The sequence below is a fragment of the Lytechinus variegatus genome, chromosome 3 (genome assembly GCF_018143015.1).
Source record: "Lytechinus variegatus isolate NC3 chromosome 3, Lvar_3.0, whole genome shotgun sequence".
NCBI lineage: Eukaryota > Metazoa > Echinodermata > Echinoidea > Temnopleuroida > Toxopneustidae > Lytechinus > Lytechinus variegatus.
The window spans coordinates 10,960,622-10,984,123 of record NC_054742.1 but is presented as its reverse complement, the minus strand read 5'-3'; the positions used below and the strand labels follow the sequence as shown (position 1 = coordinate 10,984,123).

General features: G+C 33.7%; 1 protein-coding gene across 1 annotated transcript in view; it reads right to left on the bottom strand.

Moving 5' to 3' along the window:
- The window catches only part of LOC121410201, a 28,708-nt gene extending 5,570 nt beyond the window's left edge, over positions 1–23,138 (bottom strand). The window contains exons 1-10 of the mRNA XM_041602128.1: positions 22,826–23,138; positions 17,482–17,539; positions 11,157–11,306; positions 8,312–8,448; positions 6,676–6,826; positions 5,317–5,373; positions 4,338–4,501; positions 2,058–2,162; positions 1,393–1,456; positions 919–1,035 (exon numbers count right to left, since the gene is read on the bottom strand). Of these exons, the coding sequence (XP_041458062.1) occupies positions 919–1,035; positions 1,393–1,456; positions 2,058–2,162; positions 4,338–4,501; positions 5,317–5,373; positions 6,676–6,826; positions 8,312–8,448; positions 11,157–11,306; positions 17,482–17,539; positions 22,826–23,038 (1,216 nt within the window). The 5' untranslated portion in view covers positions 23,039–23,138. The remainder of the gene's footprint in view (positions 1–918; positions 1,036–1,392; positions 1,457–2,057; positions 2,163–4,337; positions 4,502–5,316; positions 5,374–6,675; positions 6,827–8,311; positions 8,449–11,156; positions 11,307–17,481; positions 17,540–22,825) is intronic.
- Between the last annotated feature and the right edge of the window lie 364 nt (positions 23,139–23,502).

Genomic DNA, 23,502 nt, shown 5'->3' with positions numbered 1-23,502 from the left:
TCGATCGCTACACATGTACGGTATACACAAACGCCAGGTTATACATTGTAGCTAGTCACGCTCCGGGGCATGCACTTGTTCCAAAAACAATGGGACAGGGGACGTCCATGGGAAATGTGTGGTTGTGCAAAAATGCGAACGAAACACGCCTACGGATGTGAAATAATGCGAACGTAACGCATGAAGAGTTAAAGATTGGTCTATGGATTTTGGCCTCGATCGGCGTGAGTAAGTATGAGAGAAAAACAGATGATCTCTAGTGAAGATTTGCAAGATTTTCCTTGGACACTCAATGGTTTAGTTATTAAGTGAACTTCTTGTTTTCAAACTATATGTGTAATTCAAAATAGTCCATCAAAGAAGATATGATTGTATGTTGCGTTAATTTCTTTATTATATAAATATAACCCTACAAGACAAGAAAAATTCGCCTGTCAGTAATGTAAATGCATATTGCATCTTTCAGCTGTTTCAGGATCTCCTCTGGTCTTATGACCTGTCAGTGATCAACTAGAATAGTATTTGTGGTCAGTCATCGAATGTTCATTTTGCCTAGGCCGTTCATTTGCAGTAAAGGATTTCCAACAACATGGATTGTCAACATGGAATGTCTTCTAGAGGTCTTTCAATTTTATAGGCTGCATGGATGGCAGGATAACTTGGGCTTGCCGGAAGAGCAAATAACCAAGAAGCTGAAAAGTCAAGACTTGGTGAAAACCACAACACCAGAAACCAATCTTTGCGACCGGAGATCATTAAAGGGTCAAACAGATTCAAGGATCAATGGTCATTAACAGATCTCAGATAATTCAACCGATAGGCCTTTGCAAAATCAGTCGATCGTGTCCCTTAAAAATGTCAAATGGCCTAAAGTTTTGCAGGAGGATTTTGGCAAATGGCAATTCATAATTTACTTACGAATACAAGTGTGGTTGTTTACTTGAACAGTCCCTTCCATGCAATGGCACACGTAGTCATCACCACGAGGAATGCATGATCCAAGAGGTTCACAAAAATGTGTTTCACAAGGGTTCCCTAAAAGTAAAAAACAAAAAAACATGATATCAATTTGGTGACATTGAATTGTTTCTGGTTGATATAAACAGTGCGGAAACAGTTGCTGAATGCCACAATAATGGACATTTTAATAAACCTATAGAATGATCATGACAAATGGCTGTTTTGTGTAAGACCTTCATTTCAGGTAACACTATATACCTTTGTATGTTTTCATGGTTCACCATGTTGGCTTTCATTATTAAGAAGTATTTTAGCACATCTGATATTTGTGTCATATGCAGGGGAACTGGAAGGTTTACGTTGGTTAATCTGATAAATTTATAAACAAGAAATAGTATTCTGTAAACTTGTATTATTGAAGTCCTATTTCACCTTGGAATATTACATTTGGACCACTCGTACGCATCTCTTCCTGGCTGTCCTTTCCTGTTATAATCTGTAAATTACAAGATGAAAATGATCAATGGTAAGCTTAGGCAAAAAATATAAGTACATTTAGGCAAGACGGTTACAGGAGCTGACTTAATAATAATTCCCCACCCACAAAATCTAATTTTCCGGTTCCATATTTATTTTTGTTATTAAAATAATAATAGTGATATTAATGCAATATCTATATAGCGCCTACAAAAATTTCTAAGGGCTTTACATCATAAAACCTAACTACTTAACTTAATAAACTACACTCACTTATCAACTTAACTACTATATATCCAACGTAGATACCTTACTTATCTAAAATACTAACTTAACTACGGGCATATTAACTGTAAAAATCATACTATTTACGGAAGAGATATGTCTTAAATGTGATCCTAAGCTAAGAGGAAGAGAGTTCCAGAGTGTAGGAGCCACAACTGAAAAAGCTCTGTCGCCATGAGTGTGGGAGGTTGCCTTGGGAACAACTAAAAGGTTCTTGTTGGATGACCGCTACATTTTACATGCATCTATCATGATTTATTGATGATTAAATGAAGGAATAACATTAAAATTATGCAATAGATTTAGTTTACCAAATTCTTAAAAATATCACTAACCATTACAGTAATAGTATCTCCTGGGTTGGCATTGATCTCGTAGTCCATGGATGTAGTATTCACAACAACGCCATTAACCTCAACAGGAGTTACAATCATATCATCCTGTATTCAAACAAAATAACCATGGATAGATTAAACTGTAAACAAATAGAATAAGATTTTTTTTTTGAAATCCAATTCCTTTATAGTTCAAAGATTTTCAGTTTAGGCCTACATGGCAAAAAACAACAACAATGTAATGATAATAAAAGTCTGTATAATTATGCGTTCAGAGAAAATATCGGGTAAAGGGGAAGTTTAGAAAGAAGTAATGCTTCGGTACTGTTTATTCTTAAAGATGTATCAGCAGGAATCGAGATACCGGGTTTTCAAATTAAGGGCTGAAAGTATTTCGCAAATAGGAATTGGATCGTATATAACCATGTTCAATTAAGATTATGTTTTTTGTGGAATAAAGATAATTGGTAATGGATCATTATGATTTCCTTTGGAAAACAAAAATTAAATCATAACACTGATTTGAATCAAAAGAGAAAAATTCAACAAACATAACACAGGAAATTTCACCCAAACTGGATGTAAGATAAGAAAGTTATTAAATTTTAAAGTTTCGCTTATTTTTCACAAAATAGTTATATGCACTCGGTGACATGCAAATGAGATAGTTGATGATGTCCATCACTCACTATTTCTTTTGTTTTATATCGTTTTAATTATATAATATTTGATTTTTTATACAAATTTGGCAATAGGGACCAACTTGACTGAACCACAAAATGATAAAAACAATTGTAATGCCTCATAATCAGGAAGGAATAAAACTCCCTTCACATGACAGTGAGGAGAAAATTAGAATATTTCATATTTAATTTAATAAAATACAACAGAAATAGTGAGTGGATGATGTCATCAGTCGCCTCATTTGCATACCTACCAGGATGTGCACGCAACTGTTTTGTGAAATTAAGCGAAATTTTAAAATGTATTAACTTTCTTATTTTACATCCGATTTTGATGAAATTTTCTTAGTTATTCTGGTTTTATTTTTTTTTCATTCAAAACAGTTTTTGTTGGGGTGGACTTTTCCTTAAAAGTTATTAGTTGCACATGATACTAAATCGTTTATCACATAAAATATAAGTCTTTTGCCACATTATTAAATTATGAACTAAAAGGGTTATTTCGTGGTTACAATCAAACAAGTTATCTTTAAATATTGAGAAAACAAAATTAATTATATTTCGATCTAGAGGCAAAACAATACTGGATAAACCTCTCGAAAATGTTATGGATAATAATCATTTGAATAGGGTCGATAATACATCTTTTTTAGGAATACAGATAAATGAGTTTCTCTCCTGGAAACAACAAATGATATACATGTTCACGTATTATATAGGAAAGCTGGAATATTACAAAAAATGAAATTTATTTTACCAAAATATACTATAAAGACTAGATATAATTAAAACAAATGAATCTCATCATATATACATATCCAATTCGCAAGAATAAAAATCATTGCTCATTTCTATCACGTAAAATCACATCTCAACACTCCTTACGATTGACCGGTTAAAAAATATGGAATAACCTATCGGAAGATTTAATAAGTTTACCTTGAAAGGTACGTCCTTGTAATTTCAAAATTGATAAAATGAATGCTTTTTAAAAACGTTTTGTTGTTTATTTAATGGTTTTATTTTCTTATAATGTACAGATAACAATGATTGTTTAGGATGTACAAACCATAGCTTTCCTGTTATATGTAATTATTTCCCATTGTTTCTTATTCTTGTCTTAATTTAAACACATTTTTTATTCTATATCTATAGGCTCCTGGTGATAAGCTTTTTAAGGGACCCACCCCTTATATTAGATATTTGTTTTTATTGTTTTTACACATGAAATAAAATAATGAAATGAATGAAAGGAGAGAGAATGGAAGATTGCACTACACTGAAGAGCAGGTGAAATCATGGATAGTACTAAAAGAGAAAGTGTCAAAATTTTTGTTTTGTTACATCATGGCAATGATTTCAATAAGAAACCATTCCGCGATTATCTTATACTGAGATGAAATACAAAGGCGAACAAACATTGAAACGTATATCTGAAACTCTTCAGAAACTATTGAAATAAGGATGAATGGTGTGACGTCACACCTTCGTACCTTACATGCCTATCGGTTAATAGTGTTAATTATATATGATTATCAGAACTTTTTGTTTTCCAGTTATATAATCAAAGACATACTATTATGGAATTCTATCATACCGCGTAGATGATATGTCCGTCGATGAAGAAATTCCCCATCAAGCTGTATATATAAATCCTGTATAGATTTATTGAATAACTAGCAGGTGCGGGCGTAAATGTCAGTCTGAAGGTATTATATTCTGGAATGGCTTGGTAAAAGTCAATAGATGGGGTCCATTCTTCTGAAATATCAAGAAAAAAAATCAACGAACCAAGAACATATTCATGTCAGATGATGCTATTAATGAATACATATAACATGTTTATATTATTTTCCTTTAATGGTATTTTAGCCACACACCTACCGATTCCACTCTTTTATCAAGTTTAGTCACATAAAATGGATAGATCATATTAAAGATTAAATAATGTTTCCAACTATTCGTTAATAAAAGCCTGGTGAAACTGAAAGAAAATCGCAACAATTATAAATAGCTGCTCAGTGAGATATGCCCTCATGATGGGTCATATAAGTTCGTTTTCTGAATAAAAAACATATACGATATTCTATAATAATGATAATAATAATATTAAGATTTATTGAGCACGTAATAGAAAGCTCTCTCTATGCGCTTTATAATGTAAGACATAAATATACATAATATAAAACAAAGTCACTGGAAGAATGCAAACTAGCTAAAAGATGAAATTACTGATACAGCATGAAAATAAAACCAAGCATATTTAAATCAAAGTTAACATAAGACATTTGTCAAATTTATTGTCCACAATAGGAATGCGTGTTGACAGTGATTTCGGAAAAGTGAGTTTTGATCTCAAGATTTTATACGTATTTCATTTTTACCGTAAGTATCAATCTTCTGTTACCTATATAGATATGCATTTCATTTCCTATTACTAAAGAATAGATGATAATATGCATGTGCTCGTTTCATTTTCATGCTAAAAGGAGGTGTGTTAAAATAAAAACATTTAGAAGTTTATGCTCCATTTTTTCTTTAACAAATTATATCAGAAACGCACAATAACCGCTTACCTCTTGGAATCATTTCACAATATTTATCTGTCCATGTTCTAGCAGGATCGTTGCAAACTGAGAGATTTAAGAAAAAAAATCAATTACATTTTCGTCCTTACTATCAGTTTTACATTTGAACTTCATGATTATTTTTTTTTAAATATGATACAAAACGCCTTTCTTGCAACCGACGTGGCTTAACACCTGTATTCAGTTTTCATGAAGCTAATGACTAAGTTTAAACTTTTTGCAAATTGAAATAAAAGGGTTCATCATAAATAAAAAATGTGTGAAAGATGTGATCCAAATCTTATGTTAATGGGTACAAAAAGTATATTTTGCGTAACAAGTCTCCTTGGTAAAATATTATATCTATCTTGACGCGGCAAGTGAGGCTTGACGAAAGAAACAAGTGAAAAACACATGCAATCAATATTTTGGCGAAAATCCATATACAACAGATTACTGCGTTTCAAAGCTTAAATTTATAGGCCCGTATTCTGAAGTCAGGTTTAACTGAGACTGTGGTTTAACTATGTGCTAAAATTATGGGAAGCCAAAAGTGTCAAAATTTGTCATGTTTCTTATGCTTACTGTGCTCTTTCCTGATTCATCGATGGTGAAGACAGTCGTCTACTTCCTACACAATTATGAATGATTTTGAGAGCCAAATGAGCTGGAATATGATATCTCTACTGTTAGTTGGCTATCCATACTTAAACCACAACTTTAAACCTGAGTTTAAGTTAAACCCGACTTCAGAATACGGGCCGTAGTGTCACATTTTAGTTCTTTCACATTCATGTTAAATTTTCTGATATTCAATTTAATATTTTGCTCTTTATCTAATATGATACACAATATTCCATCCACGCATCTCACAATAAATATAAACCATCACGGTCCTGTGAAGCTGCAGGGGATGCTGAACACTATACACCAAAATTTGTACAGGAGGTGCTGTAGGCAGCACCTCCTGGGAATCAGATTGATGTGATAAAAAGTATAGTTATTTGACCTAAACCACCTTCGTTTTACAGCAAGAAGTTTTTCTTGTTAATTTGTTTCTTAACAAAATCACCTTCAATGTGGAGAGAGAACCTTTGTTTTATCAGCCAAATAATGCGAGCAGAAATCTTTAAATGTACTGACCTAAAAACTGGAATTTACGTAAGGGACACTTGTAGAAACTCATGTACTGGTCAATACATTTCTATAAAAGAAAATAATGCGAGCAATAATTCACATAATTTTTTTGCTTTAATTAAAATAATCTTGACGTCATTATGGAGAGTTTCTCTTTAATAATAATACTTTGTTTTAGTGTCTGTATTTTGAAAGGGAATATGGAGTAGTATACGGAGATGACAATCTTACCAGGTACTCTTACTTGCATTGTGACAGTCTGATCATCTATTAAGGTACAGTCTTGAGATTGGTATGGTAGAGAACGGATTTTTAAAGTATACTCATTTGGTCCATCATCACTTATCTTCAAATCACAGAAACAGTCGAAATGAAAAATCCTCTGAAATATTAAAGAATTGAAAGAGGTTAATGTGTTTCATGGAACTCTTCTTGGACAGCTTCATTAGAGGACTGATCTTTTGCTATTATGTAGATTATTATTATTATTATTCATTCTGCATTTTAAACAACAAAATGAAACAATGAAATAATGACATTTCAAAGTACTTCAGAATAATTAATAAAGGCATTTCCCCGTTGCAGTTCCCGAAGATGTCTGAACATTAAAAATCCTATACCCACAGGTCTCTTCGTTTGACTTCAAACGGAATGCCTATTACATTATTTAATTCAATACAGAAAAGCAATCAAAATTTCAATGCTCAAATTCAATATTCTACAATTGATAATATTTTGATACATACTCTCTTAATATAGTCTACTCTAGTCAAATTAAAATAGATACCATATCGGAAGGCTATTTATGAAATCATATTCAAGTTTTAATGATAATCTATTATAGTGAATAGAATTCTAGCATTTTTACTACTATTTATTAGCCACTACAGGTCGGGGTTGTGTGCTTATAAACAATTTTTTTCTATTTGTCCACACATTCAAAGAAAAAAGATAAAATTTCTTTGTATATACATCAATCATGGCCACTATATGACACATCTTCAGTTAACAAATAATTTCTCTTTTTGATTTTTTTTTTAGTTTGTTGGAAATCGGACATGTAAAATGACATTTCCATTAATTATTTTCCCATACATGGGCCGCGTAGCCATCTTTATTCAACTGAATTTATATTTTCACATCAGGCAGTTATGACTTGCTATGACCATGATACAATGAACAATTCTTAGAATTCGAGCGACAAATTCATATCAAGATTGTTGTTTTAGGGAAAATGAAACTACATAATTAGATTTGATTACCTATCGCATTGACCCTTCAGCATCCTTATATAAGAAATATGGAAAAGATGACTTCAAACGACTTTATAATCTTTTGTCATTATTGAAACTTAGCTATACCCGATAAACAGTCATTGAAAAGACCAAATAAAGACTCAAGATTGATTAATGATGAAGGTCTCCATGCTACGTTGTTGGTTTACTTTCGAATTCACTTCATTATGGACATAATAAATTACCTCCTCTTGATATATTTTGTGTACTAACACAGTAGTCAACGTGTCAAGTTTTTAATCTAGACATGAATTATGCAAACTTCGACAATAATTCCTGGACAATTTTGGTCCACGAAATTAGGGTATTTTGTGCACTACTGTTTAGTAAAATTAGGAATAAATTATCGCATTATTTTCGAGAAACATCTTCTAGTTCAATCTTTGGATTTTTTAAAAGTTTTTACTCTTTTTTAAAAATATCATTGCAACAAATCTTAATTGATATAAGACAGATTGAATTATTCTCTGACCCCTTTTCTATATTGTTATAGATTGCATGGTGAGCAGATAAGAAAAAGAGATATTACGATTTAAAGAGCAATTGTATGAACTGGGATATTATAAACTCACATTTTTATTTGGAGCTGTAGAGTCATAAACAGACAAACGGTTCAATCCTGATGTGAAATTCAATCTATAGCACTCTTTGTAGCCACCATTCCAATGATCTTCCAGTGTGAATATCAATCCTTCTAGATTGGAAGCACCTAGAGTATTAAAAAACATGAAGTCCGATGTACAAACCCCAATTACCGTATACACATAAATTTTCACTATAGGGGTAAGTAAATAAAAATTGAGTAAACATACTTTGATAAACATGATAGAAGCAAAATTAATCACTACCGAATTTTCTTATTTCGAAATGGATCTCGTGTAAGTTGGGGTATTTTTTGTCATTTTCATTCTTCTTCTTCTTCCTCTTCTCCTTCTAATGAGGATTACTTATATTACACAAACCAGTCTTCCAACCATATATAATACATCATGAAACATGGAACGCTAAAGTAAGTTACGAGTCCAAATTATAGTTCAAATTAAACAACAAGATTTATTTTTTTCAAAATGCCATGATTTCTCAAAGAAATTAGTTTTAGTAAAATGATACACTCTCAATGATTAACTTCTGTATAAACATGTGACTAATAACTCATTTTTACTTTTCAAAAGTCAAAGTATTAGTTTCCATGCCAATAAAACGTTTGATGACCTTATTATCACAAGTTCAAATATTCTAATACAACTAGTTTCCTTTTATTTCTTCTGGTAAATAAATGAAAATAAATTTTTTCATTATTTAATTATAAATACTTCTAAATGCCCTTGTAACGCATCTAATCAAATCATTGTCTGGAAATTTGTATTTTCTTTATCTTCAGTCTGTCATTTTTAAGAAACTTTAATAGCGGAATGCCTAAAACCCACTGCGATTTCAAATGTATTTCCAAGGTTCCAAAGTCATCATTGGTGCAATGTTTAAGATGAATACACACTAATAACCTTGCTTACCATTATAATACACTTTTTTTATCCGGCACCATATACTACAAAACAGCTATTTATCATGTTGTTTTAATAAATAAACTCGATTAAACATATTTCAGTTTTAAATAGTATTGTCTTCTCATGTATGTATTATGAAGAATTATAATAAACAGTTCATAAAGCCCTTTAACACAATTAAATGGCATGCTGTTTGAAGGTAAGTTCTATTGTATAAATGGACATGGGCCGATCAGCATGGGTTCCAAGCATGAATTCAACATAGTGTAGATGCGATATTGCGTGACATAATTATGAAAGATTGTCATACAATGAAGCTATAAATTTTACTGGATCTATTCATGTGCAGAACTGGAGTATTTTCAACAAAAAGCCACAGAAATAAATTCAGAAATCATGTAGGAGTTTTCATAAGCCGCAACTTAATTATTTGCGTTGTTTAAATGCCGTTCTGATGTGGACTCCGGCTGGTGTTAAATTAACACCACCGTTTTTGCAGTGTAATTATAGTGAGCTTGCAAATCAAGTTAAAAAGCAATAAGTATAGAATTTTGAATCTTCTAATTATGTATGCAAGATATGCTATTTATTCAATTTTTATTCGTTGCAGATTTCATGAATTTGGTATATACTTAATTATTCGAAAGGTGGATTTGTAATCATTTAGACAATCAGTGGCGTACCGTGGGCCATCACGGCATGGGCGGGAGGCACCAGCAAAAATTTTGAGTCACTTAGCGCGAGCTGAAAATTTTGATGATTCAGACCTAAAACGGGACATTATATGCAATGTTTGTTATCATGATACGTGGCTGTCTCGCTAAACTAAGACCATAAGTATTTCACTAGCCAAATTAATGATGCGAGCGCGAGCTGAAAAATGTTTCATATTCAGATCAGAAAAGGGACATTTTAAGGACTGATTTTAGGAATTCATGAAAAGCAGACATATCTCACCAATCCACTCATTCGAACGTAAGCACGGACTGGAATTTGTTTTGTATTAAGACTTTAAAATGGGGCTATCACTTTAAGTAGTCATGAAAAAAGAAGCATATATCATTACAAGGGGGCGATCCACACTTTACAAGCATTGCTTTCTAGTGGACCCCCTCATTTCCATTTATGCTCAATATTATACTGTTTATTATACCGTAAGAATGCTCGTCTGTAAAATTGTATTTGATTTGTATTACTTTATATTACTTTGTATTTATATGTTTTTTGAAAAAAATACATAAAACAATAAAAACTCGAAGTGCGATGAAATATATTTGGTGTATATTGACTTGATTTGACAACGTCAGGTCTCTCAAATACACTTGAAAAACTATAATGTTCCAAAAAATACTTGATCTATTATATCTAGTTAAACAGACAATGCGAGCACCAGGAACAATGAAGACATAGGCCCTGAGCAAATTAGGTTTCATAAAGATATGAAAAATTTTTCTTATGTAATTATATATACGTTTCTCTTCCTTCTCCCCCTTTTTCTCCCTTTTCCATTTTTTTTTTTTTGGGGGGGGGGCACGTTCCCCCACGCCACTGAAGACAACAATAATAGAGAAGCTTTGTAAAAACTTTGAAAAAATGTTTATTTTTGAAAACAGTATTATTGAAGAAATTATTCATGCTTCATGTAATATTAATTTTTATGTAACTATTACATGTCCTTATTCATCAATATAAAAAGAAAAACTTTTTACAAATGTTGTTACTACCCCCCCCCCAAAAAAACCCAATCTATTGATTGAACGGTACATAGTTTGCTAATTATTATTATCATTATCATCAGCATTATCATTAGTGTATAGGCTTATTGGTATGATGGTGGTATATCATTCTCATACTATCATTGTCAGTTATTGATGTTTTCATTATTGTCATCATCACTCTCAAAATAACTTACTATGGCGTCTGACTTCAAATGTGATATTCAGACAAGTGATGACGTCACCATTATCATCAATGGATCCATAAAAGTCAGTGTTCACTTCATAGACCTGTTCTGCATATTCTATGTCTGGACTTGGAGTATTGCCTTCCGTCTGACAGGTATCTGCACAATAAGAACGGGAATCAAACATGCTAGTTGTCTACTGAAAAAAAATATTTTACAGAGTTCATTCCCATTCCCTTTAACAATTATTTGAAAGTTATGTCCTATGACATTTTAAGCAGGATAAAGAGATGATACTTCATGATTTTGCAAAAACGTTGTGAGTTTATATAACATGGGCGTTTATAATTATATTACCCACAAGTTTCTTTTTACATGTAATTGAAGTGCAACTTATTAGAACAAATAAGTTTACATGGAAACAAATCATTTTGTCATAATATTTGTTTTTATATATTTTTTTCAAATAAATTTCATACATATTACATTTACTCTGTTTTAAAAGGCTGACTGCCATTTAAACAATGCTATTATTTTCTTTATTTTTTGGTGGGCAATATGGCCTTGGTACGAATCTAACAAGTTTGATGCTTGGTGTTACACATCTTATCATTCACCTCATTGTTTGGATCCGATGATAATCTAAACAATTAAATGAATAAAGCATTCAGTTTGACCAAAACCTTGTCGATGCACCTATTATGCCTCGTCGGACTATACAGCGCGACCCAAACCAAAAATTATATTGTATCGAAAGCATTGGTTCCACATCATTTCTAAATCAACAACGCATTTATTTGAATAGTTACGCATAAAAGCTGCCACATTTGCTTGAAAAACAAAAGTAGGCATTATGAAAATGAAGAAAAATAACATAGAAGAGAACTACTAACAGAAAATAGATATTGACCACAACACAACTAGGAATCTAAAACAACAAATATGATATTGGCTGCAACACAACAAAGAATCACACAAAATATATTGATATTGTTAGCAAAACAAGAATCCAAAACAGAAAATATGAAACTTGCAGCATTGAAAAATAACCGTGTATAATAATTGACAATGGGAATGGGAAGGGGGGGGGGGTTAAAAATTGCTCCTAAACATAGTTAAGACACATATTGATAAAGGAACTTTGTGACTAAAATGTGCCGATAAATAAGTATGTTACCCCAAATTCTCTTACCAAAGTGTACAATTTACCAAAAATGTGCCTTAACTATATTGTTAAGGAGCAATTTACCCACTCCTTACAAACCGATTAAAGTTTTATTCAACACTAAATCAGAACATTTCAACGTTATGTTAATGAAATGAGCATTTCCGCCGAAATTTATATATCATATCATTACATAATATGTCGTTACCATGGCAAAGCAAAACCTATCATCCATCACATTGAAAAATGTGTCAAACTCCATGATCGTATATAACTCTGAAGGACAACATGATTATTTGATCTTACAATGGTGTTTCAATGAATTTTCAAAGATCTCTGAGGTCTTTCACGATTCCTGATGGATCTTTCAGAGGTCTTCGTGGTTTCCATGATCTCCAAAACTTTTTCAAACAGTTCAAAACAGTCTTTCAGAGGTTTTACAGGAAAATTGTCTTTTGATAGTATACCAGCAGTCTTTCAGTGGTCTTTCGATGAACTTTCAAAGTTGTTATTATTCTTTCCATGATCTTTCGACAGTCTCTCAAGATATTTGCAGAGATAGTGTAAGACTCATGGGAGATCATGAAAGACCAGGCAAAGTCCATGGAAAGAATTTTGAAAGATCACTTGCTTGTTGCATAAAATAACCCTGAAAGACCATTGAAAGGTCTTTATAGGACTAGTCTAAGCCTAGTAAGACAAGAGGTACCAATCACTTTTTTTTAGTTCTTTGAGGGGTGTTTCTGAGCCATTCCACAGAGAAAAGAAATTTTAGTGATCTTGAAGGCTGCTTTAAGACCTTGCTAATTATTGGTCTTTCTCCCCTCTATGGAATGGGCCCCTTACCGACAAGTGCAAAAGTTCCAGGTCAAATTACATTTCAATAATACATTTTGTTAACAGTACTCCCGTCAGATATACACTCTATATATGCTCTACCAGTGCATTTTGTTATCAAACTTATCTAAACTATTAGTAGTATACCCGAAATGCACCGTATAACGTAATACACAGAGGGGAGGGGGGGAGCTGTGACTGTTATCAAGCAGGCCCGTAACCAGGATTTTCTACGGGGGGGGGGTAAATCTTTCTACAGTTCGTCTAAAGAAACTATATACTTTTGAAAAGGCTGCCAAACAAAAAATCTGTCACTTAGGGGGAAAATACCTTTATATGTGGAAAGCTAATGAAGTCCACTTTCAGATGCCACCAAAAAGTTGGGAAACTATTCATGCTTGAGTGAGTACTACCCACTTAAACAAAGGGTATGAACATTAGGGTGGGCAGGAATTAGCCTTCCAATTTCTTTCAGTTTTTGAGAGGCGAGTGCTTTGGAACTTGCAAAGTTGAGGGTGTTATGATAAATTAATCAATCATTACTCATGATCAATTTCAATTGTTAGAGCAAATTTCATGAATAATTAAATTGAAATTTCATGCATGAGTGAGCGTGAGTTGCAATTCTCAGTGAAGCATTTTAACTTTCACATGTGAATGTTTCGCCTCCCTTAGATCGAGACTGAATGCTATTACATGTATAAAATCTAGAGCGGATTGTCAATTTGATGATAAATTCTGAAAATTTGGTCATCAACTTTTACCATTCAATCAACATTTTATTAGTAAATCAACTCAATCAATGTGATTAAACATTCCGATTTTTCAATGAATTATCAATCAAACATTCAGCTTTTTCAATGAATTATTTCATAAATCATCATAATTAGTCAATTTTCCGGTTAAATTTCTTAGTAATCATTCAACAGAAAAAAGACCCATCAACCACTAGTCACTAGGCAGTTAGGTTTTGAATACCATCCAGGAGAAAGAGGGGTTGGAGGGGGAGGGTACATGATTTGTAATTTGTAAGAGAACACAAAGAAGAGGAATGCCCTTTTAACCCAGTCTTACCCTATCTGACCCCCTCATATGCAACAAGTACCATCACATTACTCTGACTCTCGGAGCAATTAGATCCACATAATAAACTTACAATGCTACATTAAAATTACAATTCCTGTTTACTCATGTACTGCATTTCAATTTATACCTCATGAAATTAGCTCAAGAAACCCAAACTGATCTCGATTCATCAGTAATATAGTATGTTATACACCCTTAACTTTGCAAGTTCTAAAAGACTCACCTCTAAACAAAACTGGAAGGCCAATTCCTGCTCATCCTAGCAAACGCTAGTCTCTCAGAAGGAAGGGGTAGAGAGAGAGAAGGGGGGGGGGGGCTAAAGTGTTCTGTGGATCCTTATCTAATCAACATACTTCCCCCATCTATGTCCTATCTCATCCCTATTCTGACTCACATGAACACATTGCTGAAATCCACGTGAAAAAAGTCAAAATGATGCACAAAAAATGTGATTCATGTTCACTCATGCATTAAATTTTAATTTAATCATTCTTGAAATTTACTTTAAGAACCTAAATTAATTACGATTGATCATTGATTTATAACAACACCATAAACTTTGCAAGTTCAAAGGGACTCACATCTCAAAAACTAAAAGAAATTGGAAAGCTAATTCCAGCCAACCCTACTTTTCATACCCAAGCATGATTAGTTTTCTCATTATTGGGGTGTCATCTGAAAGTTGACTTTATTATTTTTCCATGTATATAGGTATTTTTGTTTGGTTATAGCCATTTCAAAAGTGTTTTTGAGACGCACTGTAGTTAATGATCAGTTCCGTTACTCCCCGCGATGGAGGGGGAGGGGGCAATAGGAGGGGAGGGCAGAAGAAAAAAAATATCTACATTTTTCCGGATCGGCCGCTGAAATAAATAATGCGAGGGCAAGCTCAAACTTGTTGATAGTTTATGTATTAAGATCTGAAAACTGAACGCTTAAAGTATTTTACTTTTTGTAACGGGGATCAAGAAATTTTTAATATATTGACCTGAACACAGGAAAATTGACCTGTTTTTGCGGTGACTAATGAAGAACATACATATCTCACGAATAAAAAAATGGTGATATGCTAACCTGAAGGCTTGACATTCTAAGCCGATAATCAAGATGGGCATCTAAATGAAAAATATTGATACGAGCACGAATGAAATTTTTTAAATTTCGATCTCAAAATGACACTTTATGGACGTTTTGATAAAGAACATGACATGCATCCAATTAACAATATCATTGCAAATGCGAAGCGCGCGTTTTTTTTTTTAGGTTTAGACCTAAAAACTGGACTTTTCATTAACTTTTTGTGATAACAAAAAGAATGATTGTCTTGCTAAGTAAATGATGCGAGCACGATGCGCGAGCTGAAAATTTTTGATATTCCATTCTGCATCTGGACATTTTGAATGAAGAGGACGTAATTTTATTAGATATAATTTCATGTAATAAAATACAAAGGAACAAGTGGGGACATGACATCATCAGTTTCCTCATTGTATATTCATGGAGATATGCATAGAACTGTTTCACTGAAAAAATGCAAAGCATAAGGTTTTCCTTGTCCAATTTTGATTATGTTTTCAGTGTTTGATTTATCAATGTTCAAATTACATTACTTTCAGCATAGTGTACCCCTTTCTGTACCCCTTTACTGCAAATGCAAACCGCTGAAAATAACTGATCACTGTCGCCAGGGGCGTCGATCCATTTTTTAGATTGGGGGGGGGGGACAAAATCATTAACGTTCCAAAGGCGCTCGATCGTACAAAACACCCACACACACACATAATATGTATATATATATATATATATATGTATACGTGTGTGTATAAATGACTCATGAGACACAGACACGTATCTCACCAACAAATTAATGCGAGCGCGAAGCGCGAGCTAATTTTTTAGTATACTGACAGGAAAAGCGTGCCTGTTTAGGACTGTTTGTAGTAACTCATGAGGAGGATACATATCGACGAGTGCCGAGAGTGAGCTGAAATTTCTTTATATTCTGACCTGAAAACTTGATATTCTAAGCATTTCTGGTACCAATGATTAAGATTTGTATCTAAAAGAAGAATAGATGCGAGCGCGAAGCGCGAGCTGAAAATTTTGACATTTTGATCTGAAAAAATGACAGTTTAATGGACGTTTTTGATAAAGAACAAGATATAATTATCTCGAAGCAAAGATGATCGCAAATCGGAGCAGGAGTTCTTTTGAGGCCTAGAACTGAAACGGGACATTTACATTCACCTATTTAATCATGAAAAGTATGGGTTTTTGCTACAGAAATGATGCGAGCGCGAAGCGCGAGCTGAAAATTTTTATATTCCAATCTGAAAAGCGGACATTTTGAGCACGATTTTGAATAAAGAACGAGTTGTGTATCTCCATCTTGCTTGCTAAACATTACAATCTTGTTTTTTTTAATGCATATCCGGAATTATGGGGGGGGGGGGCAAAATGATATGTTTGCCCCCCCCCAATATTTTCATTGGTGGGGCGATCGCCCCCCCCCCAAATCGACGCCTCTGACTGTCGCAAGTCCAAAAGGTGAAGCTTTTGTTCAGGGGGTGATCTATTGTTTCACCACATCATCGATTTACGCCAGTGAGTGTAACTGATAATAGGCCTACTTTTTGTTTAGCTGTTAGCAGCGGGGCTCCGCGGATCCCAGAACCCCCCCCCCCGGTTACGGGCCTGTTAAAGGGGAATCCATCCTTCGTCATAACATATGTGGGAAAGGAGAAAAATAAAGTAAAACAGAATTATGGTGAAAGTTTGAAAGAATTCAGACAAGCAATAATAAAGTTATGGCTGCTTAAACTGAGATCCCCGAGACTATGCATATATTTTAAAATGGCAAGTGGATAAGTAAATTATGACAAGTGGCAAGGACAACTTTCCCATAGGCCATGTTCTTAATTATCAAGAATTTTTGGTTTTCTCCCAAGTACCTAATCCACTGGGGCAGTAAACAAAATACAACCCAGGTATGTCCTCATGAATCAAACATATAATTTGAAGTATATTTACAAAAAAAAGACATTGGAAGAACTTTTGAAAATCATAACTTCCTTATTGTTTGCCCGATATTCCTAAACTTGTCTGATTTTTCGCTTTCCTTTAAAAACATTTTTTTTTTATTTGGGATGGATTCCCCTTTAAGGAGTTAAGGTGATAATGTTCTTGGAGTAAAGACAAACAGGACACAATCATCTTCTCAATCATGTACAATACATGAAATCTTACCTAAACAGTGGTGTGAGGAATCTGTTATAGTGTACTGGTACATGAATTGTTGATCAATCTGAAAAAAAAATAAAGAGCAAATACTACTACTAATATAATAATTATATCTAATTATAATAATAATATAGGCATATTTTCCCGGGATAACCACTTCAGTTCTTAAAACTGCATCTCCCAGCGGGCCCTGCTATTATTATTACCCCGGCCTTAGCTGGGCTGCCTATAGGTGCTCAAGCATTCAAGGAATTTCTTCCGACGGGATACCCATTCACCTCACCTGGATTGAGTGCTGCACAATGTGGATAAATTTCTTGCTGAAGGAAATTACGCCATGGCTGGAAATCGAACTCACGACCCTCTGTTTCAAAGTCAAAAGACTAATCCACTGGGCCACAACGCTCCAATAAAAATAAAGTAATTTGACAGAGGAAATTGTATTGGAATTTACTGAGCGAGATGCACTTTCGCGATTAGGTGGAGTCTTCAAATACTTTTTAAAATGAAATGTTAAATCAACATTTGAAAGATTGGAGGACTGACAACCTTTTCTAAATGCTGTATTTACCACTACAAATGGTTCGACCCAATGTTGGATTCAATTTTATGCAAGGTTTAGAAGAGGCTGTCTCTCCAACCTTTTAATGTTGTTTCAACATTTCATTTTAGCGTAGTCTGCAAGCACAGGCTTTGACACTTTAACCAATTGCAGGTCTAGGGTAGAGTAGACGGCAAAGGCTCTGTCTGCATGTGTCGAATATAGTGAATCTATGCGAAAACCAAGAGTCTGTGCGTCCAGACTAATTTCAGTGTATCAAAATAAATGTTCCTGTTTACACCACCCCATAGATACATAATGAGATAAGATTTTTTTATGTATATAGCTTATGCATATATACATAGATATTTGGTCACCTCTCTTAATCAATTGGTCCAAACAGTTAAAATGCAAAGTTAAAATCATAAATAAAAAGAGTACTCATCAAACTTTGTGAGGAAAATGATAAGTATTTTTGTTAAAGGAATACTCCAGGCCATGTATCTCAATAAATAAAGTAAAATTTACAGAGCAAAGCGCTGAAAAGTTGATCAAAATCGGATGACAAATAACAAAGTTATTGAATTTTAGAGATGTGCATTTTCCGGTGAAACAGTTCTTGGCATGTCATGTCCCCACTTTTTCTTTTGTATTTTATTATATGAAATTATTATTTCAATTTTTTCCTACCAAGAACTAAAATAATTGGATCGAACAACTGATTAAGTGCATTAGTTATTTATTACTGCAACTTATTTCATTATAATGGAGACACATCATTTACACGTGTGTGAGAAAATGAAACAAATATGATTTCATGTAATAACATAAGAAAAAGGAAAGACGGGATGTGACATCATCAGCCCACCTAATGGATATTCATGAATCATGATCACGCGCATACTGTTTTCAAAAAAATATTGCTTAACTTTAAATTTCAATAAATTCGTTATTTGTTATCCGATTTTGATAAAAGTTTCAGAACTTTGCTTTGTGAATTTTATTTTATCTATTTATAGATATAAATATTTTCAGCCAGGAGTATCACTTTTATATGATGCAAAAGATATAAGGTGCATGGTTCTTTGCATTAAGGAGGTACCGGTAATTTAAGCCATAAGGAAGACCTTGTTGCCATAGATTATACACTGTAAAAACTGTGGTGTTAAAACTGACACCAATTGGTGGTAATAGAGGACCACACACTGAGATGTTAAAATTACACCCTAGAGATTGAACATAACACCAAAGAGTGGAAATGTAACAACCATAGTTGTTGTAATAACACCTACAGGTGTAAAACTAACACCACCAATTTAACACCAGTGTAAAATAACTGGTGTGGTCCTCTATGTACACCGGTTAACACCACAGTTTTTGCTGTGTACATTGTCATTTTCAATCTCATCTCAGTTTGTATTATTCCTTGGGGAGTCTGTATAAGTGTACACATTTTAAGTGTAAATAATATACGTAGTTGACTGAAAGAAGCGGGCACAAAATAATTAAGATATTAGATGGTATTTGTTTTTACAGACCCGGGGGCCGTTTCATAAAGCTGTTCGTAAGATAAGAGCGACTTTAAGAATGACTGGTTAACCTTTCTTACGCACTAAACCATCACCAATACAATATACCACTTACCGCATGAAGGGATCACCAGTCGTTCTTAAAGTCGCTCTTAACTTGCGAACAGCTTTATGAAACACCCACCTGTTATCTTTTCCAAATTCTGAGCAAATACAATTTGATATTCTTGAATGCATATTTTCAATCATTTCCTTATACAAGTCGGGTCTATAGTCAAATTCTGTCTTTAAGATTTCCCCTGTTTGTTTAAATATTCTTTTTGAGTGATTATTTTCGTAATCTTTTCCATGTTCTCTGCAAAGTGTGGGTGTTTTTAATGAATTTATTCGGGTGTATACGTTTTTATTTTTTTCCTTTAAATCGGTTTTTATCACAATTAAACCTATAATATTTGATGTTGACAAATCTGTTTCTTAAACAGTTTACAATTTTTCGGTGAGTCTACCATTAACTACTGGAAATTATTCAAACAAATATTACAATCATATTACAGTATAATAAGCTCGCCCCCAATAATTATTAAGGTTAGGTGAAGTTTAAACATTTAATTTGACAAGAGCATTATAAATTATAGTTTTTTATAGGCCTATTGTTTCCGAATGATGTACATGTACGAAACTAGAACTGCAATCGTTTCAGAACGATGTGCATGCATTGACGCCTCTGATTTAATAGAGGGCAAGAAACAGGAGGAGATCAAGAGAAAACTCTAGATGATATACATTCTCAAAATATTAGAGGGCGCTATTTCTTAAAGGAATGATCACTGATGCGTAAAACACAGTTGGAGTATGTGAAATGATACAATTGGCAAACCCTGAAAACATGAGACCAAAATAAATTCAAACAAGGAAGTTATGGCAATTTAACTATTTCAAGACTTTGCAATAGAAGGCGCTATTTCTAAAGGTTATGGTCCCTAATTATGGACAGTATGTCTACCAAATCAGAATGAATTTGGATGAGAAACGGAGGCAGGAGAGGACTAACAAAAATTACATGTTAATCAAATTGGATTTTGGCAGATTTTGCTTTTCATAGGAAATTACATTCTCGAGTCAAACAAATTTCGTCCATTTTTAGACCATGTGGCCGCTGAACAAAGAGAGAGACAGAAAGACGCAGAGAGAGTAATAGAAATAAGCATACGAATTCGCTGACAATTCATCAACGTAACCCGTGTTAAGTACATATCAGAGCGATGTGCATGCATAAACTGAGTTTATCGCCTTATTGGACAAATGGCATGCCATAGTACGTTCAGTTCGTTTTTGCGCGAAACCGATGCAATAGACACTGTGTACAATTCTGTTGTTGATAATGTGTACATAGTGAGCAGTATACCATGCGTTCAGATTGACTTATCTTGAAATTTTCTGTTGTAACCTATGTCGTATTTGGTATCACTGGAAAGAGTATTCCAATGCGGTGACATTGATACCACTTTTATTTGTGCGCAGGCAATAGACCGGAAGTAAATGCCATATAAAGAAAGACATTAAAAATGAAGGTTTTGCACAATAATTTGAAGCTGTACATAGTCAGTAGTATACCATGAGTTCAGATTGATTATCTTGAAATTTTCTGTTGTAACCTATGTCGTATTTGGTATCACTGGAAAGAGTATTCCAATGCGGTGACATTGATACCACTTTTATTTGTGCGCAGGCAATAGACCGGAAGTAAATGCCATATAAAGAAAGACATTAAAAATGAAGGTTTTGCACAATAATTTGAAGCTGACGTCAGATTTTTGTCAGTTTCTGTTACAAAAGGTTGACGAACGGTTGAAGTATATATCAATATTCATATCAGCCAAGTTAGAAAGAATAAGCTTCAATAATAAGGAAATAAGAGCAAGTTGAAGTTGTGCTGGCATTAAAGTGCATTTTGGGGTATTTTGCTGATTTTCGGGAGCATTTTTCAGATATTTCGTCAATTGTAAGGTATATATTTTTTTTAATGGCATGAAAGATCATATCTTGAAGACCCTAAATTCAAAAAAGGGTACGGGTTTGGCCACGCATGACGCAATGAGGAGCATTCAAAGGTAAGCGTTTTTGAAACTTTAGAGGGCGCTATTTCAATGACGGAAGGTCAATGATGCGTGAAAACTCAGCTTGTATGTTATGATACCGTAATCAATTCCTGAAATAATGAGTTCAAAATGAATCAAAACAAGAAAGTTATGGCCATTTTACGATTTTTTTACTTTACATTTCAATAAATATGACGTTTTTGAAGGAAGGCTATTTCGGATTTGAATTTAGGACATGAAGATGGCATTTTGAAGGTCAGGTTATACGTCGCAGATGATAGAGAAACTCTTGGACTATCTATAGCAATTTGTTAGAAGTCTGTAGCATGCAGGATAATTGAGATATGAAAGAATGAAGAATGGTATGCAAATGGACTTGAAATGGACAAAATGGCGCCTGGATGGTCATGCATGAGTGATTTGGGAAAATGGAAGACGAGAGGCACAACTAGGGATGCTGGAAAACATGTCTACTAAATTTGGATGAATTTGGATGAGGGCCGGAGTCAGGGTAGAGCTAACAAAATCATGTATTAAACAAATGGGATTTTGGTGGAAGAAGAAGAAGAAGATTACGGAATAGGAATATGGAACAAGAACAATGCGTTGTCGCCATTGGGCGTCAATGCAATAACATTTTATCTCAATATAGACAACGCGATTTCTGGACTTCCCCTTTTCTCCTGACGGATTTTGTCTTTTGTGGCTGGGAATGTCTGGCTTTTCATGCAATCTTTTGAGTTCTTTCGGAGTGCTTTATGACATAAAACTCGCTTTTGTTGTGAACATAGTTAAACCTTTTGGAGGGGAAAGGCGTATTATTTACGGCTAAGCCCCAATGCCCGCATGCATTATCTGTTCAATATTTGTTTGAAATATATCATTGTGATAAATGCGATTGGCCGGAATCCATGATAATCATCAAAATTATTCCCCAGGGATTATATAGATGTAAAGGTTACATTTTCTTGGTTCGTCACAACTATATTCCATTAATAAAGCAAATCTGCCAGTAATATTGTAACTGATGAGAATGCGTGTTTTTTTCATGGTGAAAAAAGTTCTTCATACAAAAAGAAAGATAACAAAATAACATTAAGTATCAACATAGTATACGATTGTCGTACTCGATAGAGAATAAAAACACACAGTGGAAAATGATAATTATGAAATTAACTTACCACTCTCACGCTCCAAGAATAACTATTTAAACAAATATCTCCTTGCTGTGTTATCATTTTGGCACTACTTGCCTTCATCTGTAGAAATAAAAGCACCACTATGGTCACAATGGTTAACATCTTCCTTATTATGAATCTATCAAAGGGAAAATAGAAAAGAGTATTAAACACCTTGGCCATGCAACAGTACATTATAATGGTCACTCTATCCATACCCACATTTTGACTGACTATTCACTCGTTTTATGATGCTTTTCCAAGCTGTAATTTTCTGTTTTCAGGTTTCCCTTTGTTAAAATTCACTCTAGCATCTATGGTTGCAAAGCCTGCATTTATCCTTAAATTCTGCATGAGGGCGGTAATAATGAAATACATTTGTTTTACTGTGACTTCATGATTGGTTCTGCTCTATGTGCTCGCAGGTTGTGAGGATTATCGCGCAATGACAATTAAGCAAATTTAGTTTTTATTACTTTATATTTTTTTGTAGACAGTGAGCGTTATGCGAGCGTTGTATCAAGACAGGTGCGGATCCAGGGGCGCACTTTTGGCACGTGCGATGTGCCTACTTTTCATCCAAAATGTTTACATAAATGATATAGCTTAACCTCTCTTTTTTTTCTTTTCTCATGGCTTGTCAAAATTATTTCAGTGTCTCCATTCTGAAAGCTAGGATC